Source organism: Panicum hallii, chromosome 2, assembly GCF_002211085.1.
Source record: "Panicum hallii strain FIL2 chromosome 2, PHallii_v3.1, whole genome shotgun sequence".
Taxonomy (NCBI): Eukaryota; Viridiplantae; Streptophyta; class Magnoliopsida; order Poales; family Poaceae; genus Panicum; species Panicum hallii.
This window is the reverse complement of record NC_038043.1, coordinates 22,828,462-22,849,774: the sequence shown is the minus strand read 5'-3', so window position 1 is coordinate 22,849,774 and position 21,313 is coordinate 22,828,462. Positions and strand designations below refer to the sequence as shown.

Below are 21,313 nucleotides of genomic sequence, written 5' to 3'. Positions count from 1 at the left end.
AGTCTACTTTTTGATGGCGGAACTAGAAAGACGATGAGATCAAAGCGGTGGTCAAGCTCAACAGCATGGTTCTACGGCTTAGGATTTAGGTCGGATTGGGCCATAAATGGTTAAGTCTAGCTCGAGATGGAAAGAGAAAAAATTCCTTTTTTCAGACATATTTTTTAGGCTTAGAATAAATCTAGACAAATGTAGATAAATATTTTAACCTATAAAAAAATATCCTGAAAGCCCCAAAAGATCCCGGGGGGAAATCCTAGAGATGTTTTGGTACACGAGGAGTCCAAAGCAAATAGTTGGATCTTGTGAAAAAGATTTTAGAACCTTCCAAGAAATGGATTTAGCTCTAGGGAAAATGAGAATAACTGCCAAAATTTTTTCTGGAAAATTCTCGAGAAACCCTATTGATGGATGAACACATTCTAAAAGATACTCACATCCTAAAATTAAATATTTTAGTGTGTGATGGAACTAACCCCCTTAAACAGAATCTCGTCTCGAGATTCACAAGGGCTGGCAGCAAAGAGGAGAGATAGGGTAAAGAAATTTCATCAAGGAGACAACAAGATAACATGACGGGTGTTAAGAAAAAGAGAGATTCGCAAGCTGATGGCATTGATGAGAGATTCGCAAAGTCTAGTGATAGCAAGGAGAGACAAGGCAAAGAGCTTCTAACAAGAAATGAAGCAAAACGACAAGTTGGGTATCGAGAGAAAACGAGTGAATTTGGATTTTGGGTCTTCTCCACTGTCTTTTGCTTTGGAACGAGAAGATGATGTTGAGACAACTAAGGAATGAATGATGTCAATGCAGGCACAAGACCTGCAACACACCATCAAAGAAGACAAGGTGTGTCTAACAAGCGAGGACAAAACAACAAGCATTATAAGCACACCAAAACAAACTATCAAACAACCAAAACTAACATTTTACAACTAAAAAGGGAAAACTCCTAAGAATGGGTCATATCCTAAAGCTTCAGCATTCTTGATGTAGGCATCTCTCTTAGCTTGTTTGGCAGAACATTGATTTCTTGAGTGTAATGCATGTGAGTCCAACGTAGTCTTCAGTTGCTCTGGCTTGACTTTTTGTAGTAGACTGTTACTTCCATTCTTCGTGTGGGACACAAGGTCAGACAATCTAAGGTTTGTAATAAGAGGAGAGAAGAAAACCACTTTGGAATAGAAGACAAAGAGATTTCCAAAGTGACCATTCTTGAAATTAGGGAGGAGGTAAATTGGACCAATGGGTACAAGGTAACCAATGTCAATGAGAGGACAACTGGACAAGGTAATTGGGAGAGGTAAAAGAAATTAAAAGGAGGGGATAAATAAGCCAAGATAAAGAGGTCAGAGAGAAGCATCATCAAGGATGAGATAAATGAAGAAAGATAAAGAATAAACAATAAGGGGGTGAAGGACAGAGTAAAATATGACTTTTATATCAAAATAGATCTTAGAAAACGACCATAGCTATCTAGGCTGATGTCATACGGTCGATACTGCTCTGACACCACTGTCACACTCGGTTTTAAGAACAAAACCAAATGCATAACTATATGTATGCCAGGATCAAATTCCATACATATAGTGACTTCAACAGTGAATAATCAGAAACAGTATCATGAAAAGAGAACTAAAAGACTATAAAGATTATCAGAGTTATATAACTTATCCTGGAAATGAAGACTCCAAAATTCATAGGCAATCGACCGGGGGTTGCGTAGGCCTAAAACTCGGCAACATCTTCAACAGACTTCATATCAACATTCTCTTCTGAGCAGCAATTATAACAATCGTGAGTACACTTATTGTTGGTACTCAGCAAGTGTTGGGAATTATATGATATGAAGGCCAAAAGCAAGGAATGGCAGACTAGTTGACTGCGATAAGCAAATTTAGTTGGTAAAGTTTTATTAGCTCCTGATTACTAAAGTATAAATTTATACCAAAACCCACATTAACAGAAATAGAACTGGTATAACAGAAGCATAACCATAATTAAATATGGTCCACGATTTAATTTATCTTCAAGTTCAATTATCATGTGAGGGTTCAAGCCGCTCGTAATCGTGAGCATGGCTGATATATCAGTTTTCAATCTGCAGAGGTTGTACACTTTACCCACAATTCGTGTCTCCCATATTGCCCGAGGTCGCAAGCCTTTTAAACACTTCCAAGGTGAGTGGCTAGGGATTCACTACGAGGCCTTTACAAAGATTCCCTAACTTATGACAATCCGCTAAAGTTTCAAGTCATAAGCTAGTGTTTCTAATTAATTAGCCAAGACCACAGCCATATAGTATTATGGTTTAACTATTTTTCTGGGTGGTTCTCCATGTTCTAATAAAATAGATGATCTTGAATTAACAACGCATAAGCATGAATATGGATAAAACATGTGTAGCATCATCATTGGTGTCGTTATGGTTATAAATTATTCCCAAACTGGAACTAGTTATAGAAACTAAGAAGAAGCTACCCAACATAAAGGTAAACCCAGGTTGACAAGAAATGATCATAAAGACTAGGCATATCCTTAATTAGGATCCATCAAAATCGAGACACATGCATGTATAAAGAAAAGTTATATTTACTGTGATTATTAGGACAAAAGCATTATCAAGGAACACTTGCTTTTCTTTTAGAGAATAGCTTCTCAGATCTTCAACTCTTATTCTTGAATCTTTTAATTTTCAAAGCTCTTGGATCGCGCTCCTTCTAATGGCACATAAGCATCAGGCGCAAGCACGAGAAACAAATAAACAAATAAGAACAACTAAGAACTGATATACCAAACAAAAGCAAAGCTTAAAAAGAGAGTACTAAAGGATAGAGCGGTCATGAGAGCGCAAGAAACGCAGAAAACGAAGCTACGATAAAAAAGAAACAGCTATCCGAAGATTTGTTTTATAAAAGAGAACAATAGAACTATAAGATTCATTATTTTAGTTATAAAATAAATGTAACGGATATTTGAAAGAAATATCCAAAATTACAATTTACTCATATTATATTTTGCATTTGTAAGAATAGAGTAGAACTTAGTCCAATTTTATTTGTCAGAATAGAGTAGAACTTAGTCCAATTTTATTTATAATTGTCTATGTATAAATTACACTAATTAAACAATTAATTAGCAAAGAAGTTGTGAGAACATCTAAACATCGAACTTTATGGTTCATGTTGAACTAAAAAAATTAAATACAAACACATTTGAGTTGATATTAATCAAGTTACATTAATTATGAAAACCGACTATAGATCTGATAGGATTTAAATTGCAAAAACTAGATGAGAGGATATTAATAAAATTATTTTTTAATTTTAAAATAGGAACTATGGTACACAAAACTACTAAACCGAAGCTTACGCTAAAACGAAACTAACCAGCAAGAATGAACGAAAACGGATCTAAAATGCGGAATCTATGGCAAAAACAAGGCTGCAGGGACCTAGCCGCAATTAACTGCGGATCTGAAGGGTTAGCTGTTGATTTTTGCAAGCCACATTAAATAGTGCTCGTGAATAAATCAAAAGCTAGGGTTAGATCCGGAAAAGATCAAGGTGGAGCTAGGTTGAAAAGATATATTAAATCTAGGGGGTTTTCTGCAGATTTCCATAGGCACAAGAAAAACAACAAAATTACACTATTTTGCAGGGGCTAGATTGTAAGAACTCGAGCTCCTCCATGGCTGGCTGACAGGAGCTTGCTTCCAGCCAAAATTCCAGCGATTTAGGGCACGAGAGAGAGTGGGGAGTGGGGGAATAGAGAGAGGATGATGAGGGGGTGTCAGACCCGGGGCCACGGGACTGTGTACATAACGTAGCTTTAAGAGGTTTAAGAGATTAAGTCCGTCTTATCTCTTATTTATCTTGTTTATCTCTTATTTATCCCGTTTAAGTAGGAGATAGAGCTAACCGATACAGAAGGAATCTGCTCGAGATATGTTCTGGTACGATTCCTTAGCTGGTGTTGGTTAGTATCCTTGTAACCCTGGCCTCCCGGATATATAAGGGGGGACATGGACCCTCTCAAAATAGAAGATCTCCGGATCATCCTACACCAAAGGCAATACAAACCACTACACAGGACGTAGGGTATTACGCACCTCACGGCCCGAACCTGTCTAAGTTTTGTGTTCCTTGCACCTTCGAGTTCCTGATCTCGGCGTCTCCTCACCTAAAACTTACCACCTTGGGTATATCCCTCGGTGGGCAGCCGGTAAAACACCGACAGCTGGCGCGCCAGGTAGGGGAGCGCATTGAAGATACACCGGCGAACTCGATGGCATCTTTCCAGCTCACCAGTCGGAATCAACTCCGACTAGTCGAGCTTCATCAACAAACCGTCGCAAAGCGCCAAGAGGCACAACTGGTGACTCAGCAACAGCAGATGGCAGATGGATCACTGGGCACATACTACACGTATTGAACAGGGAAGATTCCTTTTCTATTTTTCCTATATTGGATACGATCCGTGGCTGTTACTAGCAAGGATTATTATACTGATCTATCTTTGCTAATGTGATTTATGCATGGTATTCTCATTCGTGCGGAGCTTGCCGGCGGAGCTCTCATAGACAAGGATGGCACGAGGCTGTTGGTGGCAGCGAGGAAGGTGCATAGCAAACTGACCCAGCGCCGCGTCGTGACTCTACGACGGAATTCCACTGCAACTGGAGCTGGTTTGGAGCGAGTGCCAACTAGTTTGCCTCATCAAACGCACTGTCATCAACCTCGACTACTCGGCTCGACTTCACCTCGCGCTACAACGCCGATGCACCGCGACTGCCGACCTCGACGACCCGGTTCAACTTCGGCTTGTGCCTCAATATCCGCGCGCAGCAGCAACGAGTTCGACTACTTCGACTTCGCGAGGATGATTGGCAGCCCGCCGATGACTACATCAACTACTCGTCTCGACTTGAAAACTAGTTGGAATCGACTCCGACTAGTCGAGCTTCATCAACAAACCATCGCAGCTCCATCAACGAGCTCCACGGCTTCGTCGACATTCATCCACAAATCAAGCTAAGTGACTTATACCTTTTCTGACTTGTTCTTCACAGGATCGGCTACCTTTTTGGGTACGCCTCTCAACGGGCATGAAAACCTCGGGGGCTGTGCCATGATCGACTACTCCTGGGATGCTAGACCGACAGCCACAGCTTTGGTGCATCGAGTACTGGAGGCTCTGCCACAAACTTAATGCACCAAGTGCTAGCGGCTTTGCCACGGTCTTAGGACACTGACTATGGAGGCTACGCCACAAGGTTGTGTTCTGAGTGCTAGAGGCTTCATGGGACTACACCCTATGGAAGTATAGATCTTTGCGTGTTGCCACACGCGCACTCGCCGACTACTTATGCGTGTACGTCTCTCGATGGGTACAAAACCCTCCAGAGCTACAAATCGCCGACTACTTTATGCGCACCGTGCATTCTCTTTGTCGCATGACGACTTCTTTGTCTTCTCTTAACGGTTGCTAAAGTATTCGGGTAGCACACGCCTTAATCCGTGAAACCTCGACTCTTCTGTAAGCCTATGCTCCTACGCGTGCATGTGGCTAAGCTCCCCACGCTATGGTCTACGGCCATCAGGGATCAGGTGCTTAAACGTAATAGGCTAACTGCCCGGGGAATTTACATGGCCTAGCAAGAGCAAGACGCGAAATTTTTACACCGAATAAATTTTGGTGTCTTCACATTATTACTGAGTACTACTCGGTATCTTCGCATTATGCTACATAATGTGTGCATTGTCTTTTTTCAGGTCAAGCTTCGGCAACAACCCTCCAGGCAGCACGGCGTGCCATCACAGTTCTACTAGTTCCCAGGCTCGGGGGCTGGGCGTTGCACACTACTCGACATGGCTCCTTCGGCTCTCCTGGCTCGTAGGCTCGGGGGCTGGACGCCGCAAAACTACTTGAAGACGATTCATATGAAGACTGAGAGTGCAGAAGAAACCCTAAGTCACCGCGCGGTTAAATAAACCAGCGGGAGGCTTAATTTCATTATGCAGAAGGCGAAGAGTTTTTTTCGGAATTTCAATTTTGCACTGCATGCCACGACTTTTGGATCCTTATTTCCAAATCTGTGAGATTTGGATTCAAGGCTCGGGGGCTGCGGGATACATGGCATCGACTACTTATTTTTTCGAATTTATTTGAAAAGTAAGTAAGGAAGGTTCAATACTAATACGACCCTCAGCCTGATTCTCCGATTCAATCTAAGGCTCAGGGGCTACTCCATATGGAGCGAGATTTTTCAATCGCACACCATATTAGAAATTTAATTCGGGGCATGAGCACCTCATAGCTTCGATGCAGCCAAATGAGTACTCGAAGAAGAACTTCAGGACAGAGCTTTAAAAGAAGCCGACGACTACTTCGAAAGTACTCGATAAGCTTGCAGTACTCAGCTACGAAGAGCTCGGGGGCTTGTCAGACCCGGGGGCCACGGGACTGTGTACATAACGTAGTTTTAAGAGGTTTAAGAGATTAAGTCCGTCTTATCTCTTATTTACCTCGTTTATCTCTTATTTATCCTGTTTAAGTAGGAGATAGAGCTAACCGATACAGAAGGAATCTGCTCGAGATATGTTCTGGTACGATTCCTTAGCTGGTGTTGGTTAGTATCCTTGTAACCCTGGCCTCCCGGATATATAAGGGGGGATAGGGACCCTCTTAAAACAAAAGATCTCCGGATCATCCTACACCAAAGGCAATACAAACCACTACATAGGACGTAGGGTATTACGCACCTCGCGGCCCAAACCTGTCTAAGTTTTGTGTTCCTTGCACCTTCGAGTTCCTGATCTCGGCGTCTCCTCACCTAAAACTTACCACCTTGGGTATATCCCTCGGTAGGCAGCCGGTAAAACACCGACAGGGGATTCCGCTTTACCTCTTACTTGTGGCCAATGTCGACGGGAACGGCCGAAATCTCACAGGAAAAGGAGTAGGCAGTGCTTTGTTCTCGTGAGAGCACGCATGGTCGTGTGGCTTGGGTGACGCACGGGCACAGGGGCGGCACGGCAGGGGAGGAGGAAAGGGCGAGCAGCAGGGGGCACAAGCGAGGGGCGGCTGCAGCAACCGAGGGTAAAGGGGGAGGGTGACAGCGGCGACTGTGCAGGAACACGAGGAGGAAGGTGCGCGATGCAGGCGGCGTGTGGTTGCAGGGTAGGGCGCACGGGGCTGGGTGTGTGCGGTTTTATAGGGGCGCAGCATCCATGTGTCCGTGGCGCACATGCTACGAAGTTCTGGCGGTGGCGGTATAGACGTGCTGGAGGCCGTGCCGAGGCTAACCCGTGCTGGGAGCTGCGGGTAGGGTTGGGATGGACCGAGATAGGTTCGGGTGTGGGCTGAATAGTTTCGGCAATGGGTCGAGAGTTGAACCTAGGCTGGCCGAGCAGGTTCGGTTGGTGCTGGGCTGGACCACCAAGCTAGGCCGTGGAAAGAAGAAAAGATGGGAAGGTCAAAACTGCGTAGACCGACGGGCCAGCCAAAAAGAAACCTAGCCACAAAGAGAAGAAAGGGAGGCAAGGTGAGCTGGCTGCACTTTTTTTTTACAGGCTGTGAACAGTTGGGTTTGCATGACGTACACACCTAGGACAGCTGCGAGAGCCAATCGGTCTCGAAAGAAGTCCAAAACGAGCACGTGGAAAACAGCTTGGTCGGCTTGCAGGTGGCATACAAGAATACAATGAGGGCGGGCATGTGTGTCTAGATCGGACTCGATCAACAAGTCCTAGCGCGCACACACAGGAAAGTTGAGTTTGGCATAACATAGCTGCCATGTCGAGGAAGGAAAAGAGAGGATGGGGATGGTGGTAGCTAAACTAGGTCAGATCAGGTTTAGGTGTTGGCAAGTCAGGCTAGGATCATGCAGCGGGGACGCAGGTTGCCATAGCTAACACTTACGACATCGGACCATCATCGGAAAACACTGAAGTCTAGCTATGCGCACTATTTTCGAGCATGGTTTGGTCAGCAACTGTAGCAATTGCACTGTCAGGGAGATCATCAGGGTATGGCTGCTCAAGAACATATTCCCTTTTTTCTTGCATGAGAACAATTCTCAGGTTGTGGTACCAATCAATAAAGTTCTTCCCATTCAACTTCTCTTTCTCAAGAACAGAACACGAATTGAAAGCGGAATTGTTACTTACAGACATGATCTATAGCATTAAAATAAAAGCAAGGTTTCAGCACTAAGTTTATGTAAAACTTTTATTAACCAATTTAAGAAAAGACTTCCACTACATTAACATCATCTTCCCTCTAATGACATATAGAGGACCAAGATCCATATTCACTAAAATCCTAATGAGCATTGGCTTCACTGCTAGAAAGTTAGTGATATAGGTAAATAATAAATTGCTAATCATATGTCTATATGACTCTTGTTTGCTGGGTGGAATCCAATGCCCCAGCTCCAACTCCATATCCTAAAGCCCAAAACTATATTGATAGCTTTGTTGAGTAAATCAATACTATGCTAGTGAATGTCTGACACCCACCCTATTCATGATGATAGTTGATGGTACTCTACTTTGATAAACCTACCACACAACGATCAAAATTTTAATAGGTGCAGCTATTGGAAAAAGGATATCAAGGTTCTCAACTTTAATAAGGAAAGCCATTCTATCATGTTTAAAAGCATATCGACCATATGAAAGATATAAAATAATAATATAACAGGAAAATAAACATCACGGGCATATAATCATATTATATTATGAATAGTATAGCCTTGTGCATCACAATAGGCTCCATCGCCATGGCTCCATAGTGACCTCCATTGCCATCCATCTTGTCTTGTGTTATGATCATGGCCACCATGCTTGAAGCCTTCAAGGATAAATACTAAGCTATTACATCTAATAGCACTAGTAAAGTAAATTACATGAGGGGATCAAGCATCACATGTCGACATGCAGGCCGTTATACAATAATGGGACAACCTCAACCCAGTTGTTTTAACTGGTGACACGCAGGTCACACAACTTATTACACACGGATCATCACATGATATTAAGGCCATACCATTCACATCATAGCCTGCAAAAACGAGTTAGGCGCCGAACGTATTCTACCGAAGGGGTATGAAGAGGCCGCTATCAACAGATTGCAACATAGATTGCATCTATAGAATCGCTATGAAAATCTCATCGGATTGATCCAATCAAGCTGATTTGGGGCCATTCATAATGTCCCTTATTTTCACTAGATCAATCACATTGATCATCGCGATAGGTACATTGGAGAAGACCGCAACACACGACTTAGATACATTGGTTCAATCTCTTCTCATTTGCACAATTGGCCTAGATGGTGATTCCATCCAGTATGAGCAAGTCGTGCGCACAACAGAGAAAGAACATGGACCAATCTATAGTCATGGTGATCCTATCAACTCGTACCGATCCCACACCATGCACCAATCTATACATCGCATATGAACAGATTGCAAAATCCTAAACAAAAGCATATCTCTATATGCACATCTAGACCAAAAGCTAAACATGATCACTCTGATACCATTGTAAGGAAACCCGAACGCTACGCTAGTGCGAATTCATAATTCTACCGCGTTCATCAAGGATCTCATGTAAATCGATGGTCATGGATCATTACCACTAGACACGCAACACAGCGGAAGATGCGTTAAAGTAGACTTGATCCAACATAGTCGCGCGTCGGTGTAGAGGAAGTAGTCGATCTTATCCCACGAACCGATCTCCTCATCCTCGTCCTCATCCCAGCAGCAGCCTTGCTCCGCCATAGCCGATCAGCACAGCAGCAACAACAGCAGTACCTTCATGGAGTCCACACGTACAGGGATGGAACGCTGTGTGCTGGTGTGCTAGCACCGCCCGCATAGCTAGGGTTTCAGGTGATGGCCGAGGGGGGAAGGGTGGCTATGGTTTGGGTGTGGGTGTTATGGCGCCCCTAGCGCCGCCCCCCCCCCCCCAACATATATATAGAGCGTGCTAATGGGCTTCCACCTCGTAGGCCCATTAGTAACCCTAATCCCTTATGTGACTTGGCATCCATTAAATTCCATGCCATATCAGCAATTTTGCTAACTTGGCAAGATCATTATAAGGAGAGAGAATGGGAGAGTTTCATCCCTGTGAAACCTAACAGGCACAGTTACCTAGTTTGTAGTCTAGGTAACTATGCACTAGCCTTATTCCCCTTTTGTCACCACCCATGACCAAAGACTGGCAATCCTCACTCCGTGACAAGAGAAGCTAGATGGAATCCTTAGCTTTTCCGCTGCGGCAGCCTACCCTAGCTGCTACACCTATGTAGTCCCTGTGGCTGGCTCTTCCAAACCCTAACCGCCTTTGGGTTTTCTTCCCACCGCCACCACCCTAAGATTGGAGGAGAGGGGGTCGAGGAGGAGAGGGGGGAGGAGCCCGCGACACCACCATAGCCGCTCGATTATGCGTGTCTATAATTATCTAAAATTATAAGTCATTTGAATTTTTCTACGTATATATAGATTTTGATACGACTATAGATATACAGTATATCTAAAACTGTGTACCTAGAAGAGCCAAAATGATTTATAATTTAAAATGGAGGGAGTAGCATAGTTGTATGAGGTAGAAGGCTACACTGCTTAAACTTGAACACCAAATTTTATTTGTTTTTTACTCAGCCACAATGCAGGAGCAAATAACATAAAATTGGCGCAGCAGCTATAGCCTTAAAGTAAGCGACAGGTAACTAATCGAGGTGAGGAATTTGGGCACAAAATGATCGGTAGAGTTTGTACATTGAAATAATATCATTCAACAGGGCATAGGTCTTCTGAAATTTGATTGTCGAACACTTCAACTGGCTGCTTCATTTTTCGGGAGTTGGAGCTTGTTCATCAGAACTCTGTTTCTGGAGCTTGCCTGCTACTCTTCTGATCCTTGATATCATTCACGGTTGCCTCAGCAATAGAAGCAAAAACCCTGGTACTGACAAGGGAGGCATTGCTGATGTGCTCTTCGTCAACTTCATACTCAACGGTTGATCTTATTATTGAGGTCTTATCTTCTTTTCTAATAATCTCAAACCGCACCAGATATTTCCGAAATCCAAGATCTAGGAAACCTCCTTCAATCACCTCGGACTCCTTGACATAGTTCTCGTTGTCGATCTTGATGAACTTATCCTTGCAACTCCCGGAGCTGGCATCAGTTCCTAGCAAACCAAACCAATCGAAAAGTAAAGCCACACTTGAAGCTGAAACCTTACCTTACCATGACATAGTGAAACGAAGCTCATGTGTCCAGATCCTACCAGGAGCAGGAGCGAAGGTAACCAGCAAGGCTGTACTGACGTCACCGTCTCCATCCAAGACCTCAACCTTTGAGAATAACTGAGGAAGCAGCTGGGTAACTAACTGCCCAACAAGGAGGCCCCCATAGACCTCCCACAGATCGGCGGCCGGGAGGTCGGTCTCGAGCTCATGGCAGAGGCTCCCCTCCATTGCTCTGAAGAGCTTTGCGGCTTCTCTAAGGAATCTACAATGCAATCATGGATTCATGTTTTGTGCAAGTTGCAGCCAGATAGACTCCCGCTCCTAAATGACTCGCTGAATCCACGCATTTGGTCCCTGGCCTTGCAGCATGGGCAAACACTGTTCATTCTGCTATCCCGCCTTGCAGCATGTGCAAATACTGTTCATTCTGCTATCCTTACATGTTGTTCCCATATGACTCGACTAGTGTCATCATTTAGAATACAATCGTAAGGTGGAAACCATCGAATTCGTATGAAATCAAATTCAGATAATACTTTTTACCGTATTTTTTAACTTGAATACGGATACGGATTCTGATATTCTCAAATATGAATGCAAAACAGATACCTTGGATTCAGATTCGCATTTGAATATTTACTCGATATATAATGTAGAATAATATTTAGCTATTTTTGATTGATAGTTTTAAAATACAAGATCTTTATATGTACAAACTAAAGTATAACAATACAATAAAGTAGCTAGTCAACACATATTTATCCACAAATATTTTAATAAATAAATACATAAAAATAAAAACTAGGAATAAAAATATATTAAAATAAATATATAATGAATTTTTATTAATAAATAAAATATATAAAAGTTATTTCACCCAAAAATAGATAAAACAAGAATATTTAAAAGTAAAATTAATCTTCTTGTACCTCTATTATATAAATTAATAACATTGTTCATGCGAAATGGAGATGACTTTTAAATAGTTTCAATGAATAAGGATACGGATAGAGTCGGGTACCGTCGAATACGGATGTGGAATCAGATAGAGAAAATTAATAAAAATTAGATTTGGATGTATCCACTTTACTACCACAATAGATTCGAATATCTATATTGATGTTTAAGTGAATACAGACATGGGATATTTCTGATATCCGTTTTCCCATTTCCATCCCTCATAACCAATGTGAAATAGACCACCCAGGACATAAGGGGACAATCCATCAATGCAAATACATACACATATAATTATATCAGACTTGACTAGAGCATAACATATGTTTTGTGATATAAAAGAAAATTAATATGTGAATTTGAGCGTAGCTCAGCTGGTAAGGTTATGTGTGATTGAACCCATCCACAGATTCGAGTTATTGACTTGGCATGGGTGCTTCCATTTTTCTAGATTAATTTTAGGATTTAATTGGTGCTATTCTTTCAAGGATAGACGATGTGCCCGTTGATAGTGGAACGTCAGGCTATTGGAGACGTTCATAGTGGTAGGATTATGTGCATGCACTACTACAACCACCTCATCACCACCGATTCCAAACCCCTTTCACTGCCTTTTTTGGAGGATGTTGGAATAGAGTCGGCGGTGATATGGTGAAACTCGGTCATCACCTCCAGTTTGGGGCACGAACTTGTGGTAATGAATTTTTTAAAAATTCCATAAAAATTATAATAATAGCAATTTTTTAATACCCAAGCAACCACCGCACGATCAACCATGCAACATCTACCATCCACAATTTTTATATTTAATATGCGAAATGTGCATCATGGTGATACGAACCCAGACCTCATACATCACACGACCTCTCTTTACCACTATGCTATACATTCACTTATGACAAGTGATCGGATATTATTGATTTATACTAACTAACTTTTTTAAACCATATAATAAATTTTTAAATGCTAAGATAATCTAAAATAAAAATATTATCAATTGCAAAGTTTTACATCTCGTCAAGGACTACAAAATTAATGTTGATCTTTTTCCATCTAATAAGGTCGTTTGATTGGTCTAATAATTTATATCAAATATTTACTATATAAATAATTTCAAATGAAAAAACTGCCAACTATATAGTTTTAGATCTCGTCAAGTTCTATAATTCTGATATAAAGTTTATCTTTATCCGATTTCGTATGAAGTATTTATAAATTTTTCTATATGGGAGGTTTTCCTGATCAATTATTACCACCGGGTCGTACTACAAACGGACGGTGAAAGCGACCATCGCTGCCGGTTCATTCGGTGATAGTTATTTGAACTTTCACCGCTAGTTCGCATCTCAAATCGGCGGTGCTATGGACTTTCACAGCCGGTTCCAACAGCCATTGCTCCACTTACTCACAAACCGGCGATAAAAATCTATCATTGCCGGTTTGAGTTTAACTGTCGATCTAAAAATTTTGCTATTAGTATAAGAGGGAGTAAAAAAACGATCCTCCTGTGTCAGGACTAACCTTTGCTTTCTGATACAATTAGAACCATACGTAATATGTAATCATGGATCTAAAAAGTCACTAGATTGAACAAAGTTTTAAGTGACGTACAAGCTGATCACACAAACACAATAGAATTCCCTACTTTATTTGTCCTAGAGTGAGTATAAAATGTTGCTATAATTTTAAATATATTTTGTGCAGGGAAGGTTGGGAATTGACGATGATACCCAGCGGTGCAGCGGTAACAGTAGAGGTTAGATAAAGCCTGCTACACGAGCTTCCTAGTTTCCGTTCTGTTCTCCACCATGGCCACACTGCAGCCTTGTTTTCTTTCCTTCCATGGCTGGCCGCAGGGGCAGGCCCAGGGGGTATTAAGGGTATTCATTGATTACCCATTATTTTTACAAATCAATGGTATTTAAGAATATTTCTGCCAAAAAATAGTGTTGAAACAGTTAAGTTTTTGTATTTGTAGATTCTGAATTTTTGAATACCTAGTCTTCCAATCCTGAGCCCGTCTCTAGCTGGCCGGAGTTGCAAGAGAACCATGTGTTATCTTATTCTGAATCATGTGCATCAGCGGCAGCAGGTTCAAAATACTAGATAACCTTATCAAAGAAATAAAAATACAAGATACATAGATATTGTTGTTCATCAAAAGAAGTAATTTTCAGACATGAAGAAGTCAGTTTCACAATATCCTTCAAATGTATTTTTCAAAATTTAGAGCAGTACTTTTATAATGATTTGAGGGTAGTACTACATTTCAAAATTTAGAGCATATCCAACAATGCCTAAAACAAGATCCTAAAAACGTTTTTGGCAATAAAAGAGAAAATCTCTGCTCCAACGGTGGCCCAAGCGTGCTCCCAAATTTATTCGCATGCGGTAGAATGACAGCCTCGGGAGTCAGATTTGCGCCGCTGTTCTGCGCTGCCAAAACTGAATTTTTTCACCTCTTGTGGCTTCTAGTTGTCCCGTCGTGCCATTCCTCCACAGCGCTGGCCTCTCTGCCTCCTCCCGCAGTGTAGCGACGGCTCGCTACACTGGCCGCTCCGTCCTCCTCCCCACAAGCAGTACTGGTATCCCACGCTGGCCGCTCCATGCTCCTCAGCGAGCAGCCACGGCTCACGTCCTGCGCCTTTTGTCGTGGATTCTCTCTGACTTGCTTAAGGGAAGTCACAGCTGACTTTACCCCTCCAATGCCATGCATTTCCCATCCTATGGTTGCTGGATTACTCAATTTTCCTAGTGCACAATCTTAGCCCAGTGAAGTTTTAGCCCAAATAAGGACCCAGTTCGGACGCAAACGAGCTGAGCTCGACATTGAGAGGATAAACAGGCATAAGCAGTTCAGAAACATAAACCAACACTATATTTTGGCATAATTAAATAAGCATAATTCGCTTTAGTCTTTTGAACAGTTTCGTGCACTAAAAGAACCAAAAAAATCTCCACCAATTGTCGATATAGATTTTTATAGATAACCTTGAGTTTACGGTCACAGAATCTCCACCAAAAGCCATCAGTTAGCATAGCTTAGCACTGAATTTTCACCAAATGTTCAGCACATACATCCCAAAAGAAGGAAAAACCTCTCATGTGCCATCGACTACTATACCAGGGACCTAAAGAAGATCTTGGACAGACACATCATCAATTTCACTAGGACCCTGCAAATCTAAAGAAAATATTGAAATAGGGCAATATTGTGATGTTTTCAAAGAAGTTGCAGTAGAGCAATGCGGACATACGATCAGCAAATCTGTGAAGCTAGTGAAGACATTGCAGTGCTTATGAACCTGCATTGGCACTTTGAGTTTCTGCATCAGCAGTACCATCTTCTTGCTGCATAAAAGCATCCAACCTTATGATTTATCAAGTAGTACTGAATATGGACAAAATATTGCAAGGATTTTAAGCAACATGTATTTGGCACTTTTTTGTGTACTTTCATATCTTGTCGAGCCAAGTTCTATGTCGTTTTGAATTTGTTTGTGCAATCTCTTTCTTCTCTAGGCATAGGCATGCAGCACTAAGCAAATTTTCATCTTGTTGAACTTCAGATTGGACACTATTTGAATCACACAAATACTTGTAGATGCACCCATTTTTTCCTCTATTTGTTTGCCAACATAATCAAGTGCATTGTCCACCAACAGGTAGCATTCCGGAAAGCTTGCAGCTTGATATGCCAAATTCAAAAATTTGCGAGATATAGTCTTATAGCGGAGCATAGCATCCAATTTTGAATTTCATAATGCTCCTTCCTTTGTTCTCTTGTATAGTTTCATACCTTGCTTCTCTTGTCCAGCGCATCAGAATATAATGGTTCGGCAATAACTTGATATTCATCTTGTCAAGAATTTTCAACGCATGGGAACACAACATCCCTATCTATTAAACTGCTCACAGCTACATAAAGTTGTTTTCTCCAAAGGATCGCCAACAACTATGCGCTCTTTTTTAGAACTGAAATCACCATCGGACCTCACAATTGCAACAGCATAGGAATTTTCATTCAATTCTCTAACACATGCAACCATGGATCTTTCATATTCAGCTTGGAATGCTTCAAATATTGGGGCTGTGTAAAGTTTGCTAGCTTGCAGTAGCATAGGTGTCTTCATTCTTATCCTAGATTTCTTTTCTCGAGCTTCAAATTCTTCATCTAGTTACTTATTTCTTTTTCCTTGCAACGCCCTTTCAAAATGCTTCAAAATCCGAATGATTTCAAATGGGTTTTTATGTCAATATTGAAACTCTCGCTTAATTATGTCCTTCTCATTCTCGATGTAAAAGCATCCCTCATGTAACATTCAGCCAATTATTATCCCTTGAACTTGTAGATGCTATCTAGCAATGATGCCTTCTTCTTCTCCACCTTATTCCTCATGATATTAAATGCTTCCTTGTCCTCAACATTATACATGCAAGCACTAAAATCTAAGAGAATATGAAGTTCTTCATCTCCATCTTTTTTCTTTTTATGGAAGGATCTTCATCTTTTTTTCTTATTACACAGATGTTTTACAGAATTCTGCATAATAAGATGGGTGCACAATCCATGCCATGCTTCTATAAATACCTCCTGAACAGCATTTCCCATTGTTGTTTCTTGATCAGTAAATATAGTTCTAGGTTATTTTCCACTGTGTGCTAGAAAAACATTAAATAGCCATATGAAAGAGGCACATGTTTCATCAAATAGAAGAGCAGCTCCAAAAACAACCGTCTATCTGAACTGATTGAATCCAACAAAAACACCGAAAGGTATGTATTTTTTGTTTGTGCCAAAAGTAGTATCAAAGGTGACAACATCCCCAAAATGCGCATAATTAGTTATCATCTTACCATCAGCCCAAAATATATTGCTTATTTGTTCCTCAACATCTAATTGCAAAGTATAGTGGAAATAAGGATTCTCAGATATTTTATCTTTAAAATACTTTAGCATGCTTCCTGCGTGGCCATATGCCAATTCCATTTGGCGCCTGTCTTGCAAATAACTTTTATGATCACGACAAGTGTAGATAAAATTTATTAGTCCTCCAACTTAGCGACTGTGGCAGAACCAACTTGAATTATACCGACTCAAGTACGCGAGTCCTCACTGGAGGGCTACCTCGTACTTCAAACGGTATAATACTATTGGTCTGTCGGGTAACGTCCCGATAAACCACCGAACTCAGGATCCAACAAGGTACCTCACACGAAGGTGAGTCCAGAGATATAATGCCAAAATATCTTACACCACAGGCAGTTATATTACAAAAATGTACAAAGCAGCATTAGCTCCCACGGAGGAGAGATTATTACAAGACAGGTTTTAGTTTTTAGACAAAGCAGCAGAGTTTGAAAAGCGTAGTCATTATACACGTCGTCATTACAGATATTATGCTAGCCCTGGCATAATATCACTCAGCGGAATCTGTGTTGGCCGGGGACGGATCCCATTCCACGGACCAACCATCAGGCAAAGGGTAGGGCCACGGTGTAATGAAAGCTGGCTCATCAGGAGGATTACCTGGAGTAAATCAACAAAAGCAAGGCTGAGTATACTAATACTCAGCAAGACTTACCCGGAGATGGGTATACCTTAGCCCATAACTAAACTCATGATGGCTTTTAGCTTTAGGTAGAGTTTTCAGCTGAAAAGCAACAAAGAGTAGATCCTTAATTTCAACTTTTAGCTTTCAGATTCTAGTTGATTAACCATTCTAGGTAAGCACCTATAACTATTCAAACATGGTAGAATCTTTACTCAAACATCATCTTTGATAATCACATAATTACTCTTGTTACTCTATGTGGCAAAGGGAATAAGCAGTCTCATACATCGTGAGAGGCGGACGATTCTGAATCGAGATTCAACCCTTGCAAGGTAAACCTAACACACACGCTTGGAACACCAAAGGGTCGTTCCGAAGCAACCGTTTGCCTTTCATTCCGACTCGTGGATCAGTGCCACCACAAGCGACTGCAGGTCATACGCACTTCCAAAGTGCAGGACGTACGTCTGTAGCGCGACTACAAAACCCGTACTCCTGGTTGCCCAGCAACACGTCTGCCTACACGTCGAACAAAGTAACCAAAAGAAGCAAATACATGTGGTGGGTGGTATGTCCACTCCTCGGGCCGATTGGTTACTAGGCTTACCGCTTACCATATTTCACGGCATGTGGCTAGTACTTTCAAACGCTTAACCACCGCTACCACACACTGCGACCTTATCAAATTCATCAAAACAGACGGGGTATCATCTTGACCATGATACCTCATAGAACTCCCGTCCGTCATCCTTATAGTGATAACAGGAATGTAAACATTACAACTCCTATATATCGCGTGAGTGACAGAAAATCACTCGACTTCTACCGGTCCTATAAGCAGAGCAGCTATTCGGACTCAAGTTCTAGTGTTCAATACATTGGTTCCTGGAATTATGCAACTAAGGTTTACAAACAACTCCTAAGAACTTAATGCATAAAGAAATACGTAAATAGTATAGGTTGCAGTGTAATAAAGTAGGGGTTATGTCCGGGGCTTGCCTTCGCTGGTGGGGTTGGGGTTAGTCAAATTTATATCTTCCGAACCTTGGTTCGGGGCTTCAGAGAAATCCGCGACGAGATTCCCGGAGTCTTCAGAATAACCTCCTTCTTGATCCGGAATCAGCTGATAGTCCCCGTCAGCGAGAGTGGTCGAGTCTACATGATATGCAAGATGAAGTTTAATGGATGCATACATTTGTATTTCAATTCACGATAAAGTTGCAATTCCATGTAAAGGATGTTATATTTCGATAAATAACTTAGTTACCCTGTACTGGGCAGTCATTTATCGAGCATTATATGTTTTATCTAAACCCATTAAACAACAGGGTTAGTTACACTACATACCTAACTAGTGGCATGAAGCAACAATTGGGGTGATTCCTAAATATATGTAAAGGCTTTATACAATGACTACACTAATTATTTATATTAATTTTAAGTTACAATTATATTATAGATCAATTATATTATATCCAATTTATTTAATACCTAATTCGTAGTTGAAAACTTAATAATAGGTGGCAATAATACAAAACAGAACTTTAATATATTTTTCATGATTTTTTTTTAAACCATTAACATATATGAAAAATTAGTTATGTAAGATGAACTATATACTATTTCTATTTAAACTTGTACATTAAGGAACTAATATTAGAATACTAAGATAATTATTTTTCTTCAATTCTACATGTTAAAAGAAAATTATCATCACTGGTTTTACCATTTTATCATTTTTCTATGAATTACTATGCATTTTCTAAGCCTACAAGCAATTAAATTTGATATTTAGATTAGATCATCAAACATTCAAAAACTGAAGTTGACCCCTTAAGCAAAGTTGCAGACCTTTATCTAAAGATTCCAACAAAATTTAGTTTACAATTTTATGATTTTTCCTTGAAGAGATATAGCATTTCTAAGTTGGCAGCAATATTTACCTAAGGAGGTCCCTCGGCACTATTCATCTGAGTCTACTCCTTTGCACAAACCCCCCTGGACTTCTATTCCTTCTAACCCGAGGTCCTTAGACTGGGAACCGAAGCAGAGCAAGGCGGGGCGGCCGTGTTCCGGCGACGATGATCACCGGCGGCGAGGTCCAAGGTCAGGGAAAAGCTCAGGGTCTTACTGTGGTCTAGTTGCACTACTTGTCGTGGACGGGGATGGCCGGAATGGTGAAGTTCGACTTGAGCCCGAGGTGACGGCGGAGGGGTCACCGTCGACGGCGGAACTCCGGTGGCGAACGTCGACAAGTAACCTGCGCACGAGAACCAGTGAGTCGTGGGGAACGTGTACGTGCCATCAATTGGATGAACACATGCTGGATCGATGGGACTCGACGGAGACCGATGCGGCGGCGGCGAGGAAGAACGTCGGCGAGCGTCGGAAAGGCACTGTGGTGCACTAGAGGGCCAATGGATGGGTCGTACAGCTTCAGGGTGATGATGTGGTGCTGGCTAGGGGGTCGTGGTGGTGTGGGAGTACCTGGAGCGAGCTGCCCACGGTGGAGGCCGAAGGCGGCGGCGGCGGCGCTCGTCGGGACAAAACTTCAGTAGAAATTGAGGAAGAACAATGGGTCGTCGAGCACGAGCAAGTCACGGGAAAGCTTGTGTAGGCGTTGATTGAGGCGGAGGAGGTCCAGTGTGGGCTGCCCACGGGCGTGCTGTGCGCGGCCGGAGCGGAGGAAGACGGCGGCGAGGAAATGCGGCTCGGTTCCTCGGAATTGGGCTCTGGAAGTAACATAATAGGCTGTGTGTGTTGAAGTGGTGCTGTTGCGCACGAGAGGGAGGAGGTTATGGCGCTGCAGTGAGCTGTCCACGATGGCAAGGAGGTGGCGGCCGGAGATAGCTCGGGATATCGTGGCGCGCGCGCGTGCGGCCAGGAAGGGAGAGGAAAACGGCCGGAACCGAGGGAAGGTGACGCGTGGATGGTGTAGCAGTTGGAGGTGGAGCTCTGGAGGTCTGCACCGGCGGTGAACGGCGGTGGCAGGGCGGAGCAGAAGGGGGAAGCGGCGCGGTCAGAGGAAGACGAAGCAGACTGGAGTCAGAAGGACTAGTTTGTGATTTCTAAAAAGTTCAGGGACTCCTCTGTAAACTAAAATTTTCCCACTGCTACAAAGGTCAAATGAAAAAGTGTTCAACATGAAAGTTGTAGAGTTTTTCAAACTCTAAAACTTTGCTTTAGGGCTTGGGTTCAGAAACTCAAAGTTTATAGCTATTTGGATTACATTTTGAAATAAGATGGAATTTAAATTAATTTGTCTTTGCCCACCTAATTTTGATCAAACTTTGGGCATGTTTACAAATTTTCTGACCTGTCATGATTACTTGTATTTTTACACATTAACCCTTAAGCAAATTTGAATTTGACTTTTATATTCCAACCATTTCATAAGTAACCCTTATATTTGTTTTAATTTCATATAAATCCTTAGTTTTATACAAAGTCTATTTCTCTTAGATTTTTAACTTCATATTTGTACTTTTCTTTGCTATAGTCAATTGAATTTGACATTTAAGAATATTTTCAC

At 41.8% G+C, this 21,313-nt stretch overlaps 1 protein-coding gene across 1 annotated transcript; it reads right to left on the bottom strand.

Annotated features, from left to right (window-relative positions):
* Nucleotides 1-10,891: 10,891 nt before the first annotated feature.
* LOC112880923 (S-norcoclaurine synthase-like) lies at nt 10,892-11,497 on the bottom strand. Its single transcript, XM_025945650.1, has 2 exons — nt 11,308-11,497; nt 10,892-11,208 (listed from the first exon to the last, which is right to left on the bottom strand). The coding sequence occupies exons 1-2, from the start codon at nt 11,495-11,497 to the stop codon at nt 10,892-10,894; spliced, it is 507 nt and encodes a 168-aa protein (XP_025801435.1).
* Nucleotides 11,498-21,313: the final 9,816 nt, after the last annotated feature.

What these genes read in the sequence shown, in the direction of transcription:
- LOC112880923 (XM_025945650.1), bottom strand. Translation starts at nt 11,497, where the DNA reads ATGGAGGGGAGCCTCTGCCATGAGCTCGAGACCGACCTCCCGGCCGCC. An exon ending in TACCTTCGCTCCTGCTCCTG is followed by an intron (nt 11,209 to 11,307) that starts GTAGGATCTGGA and finishes TTGGTTTGCTAG; the next exon opens with GAACTGATGCCAGCTCCGGG.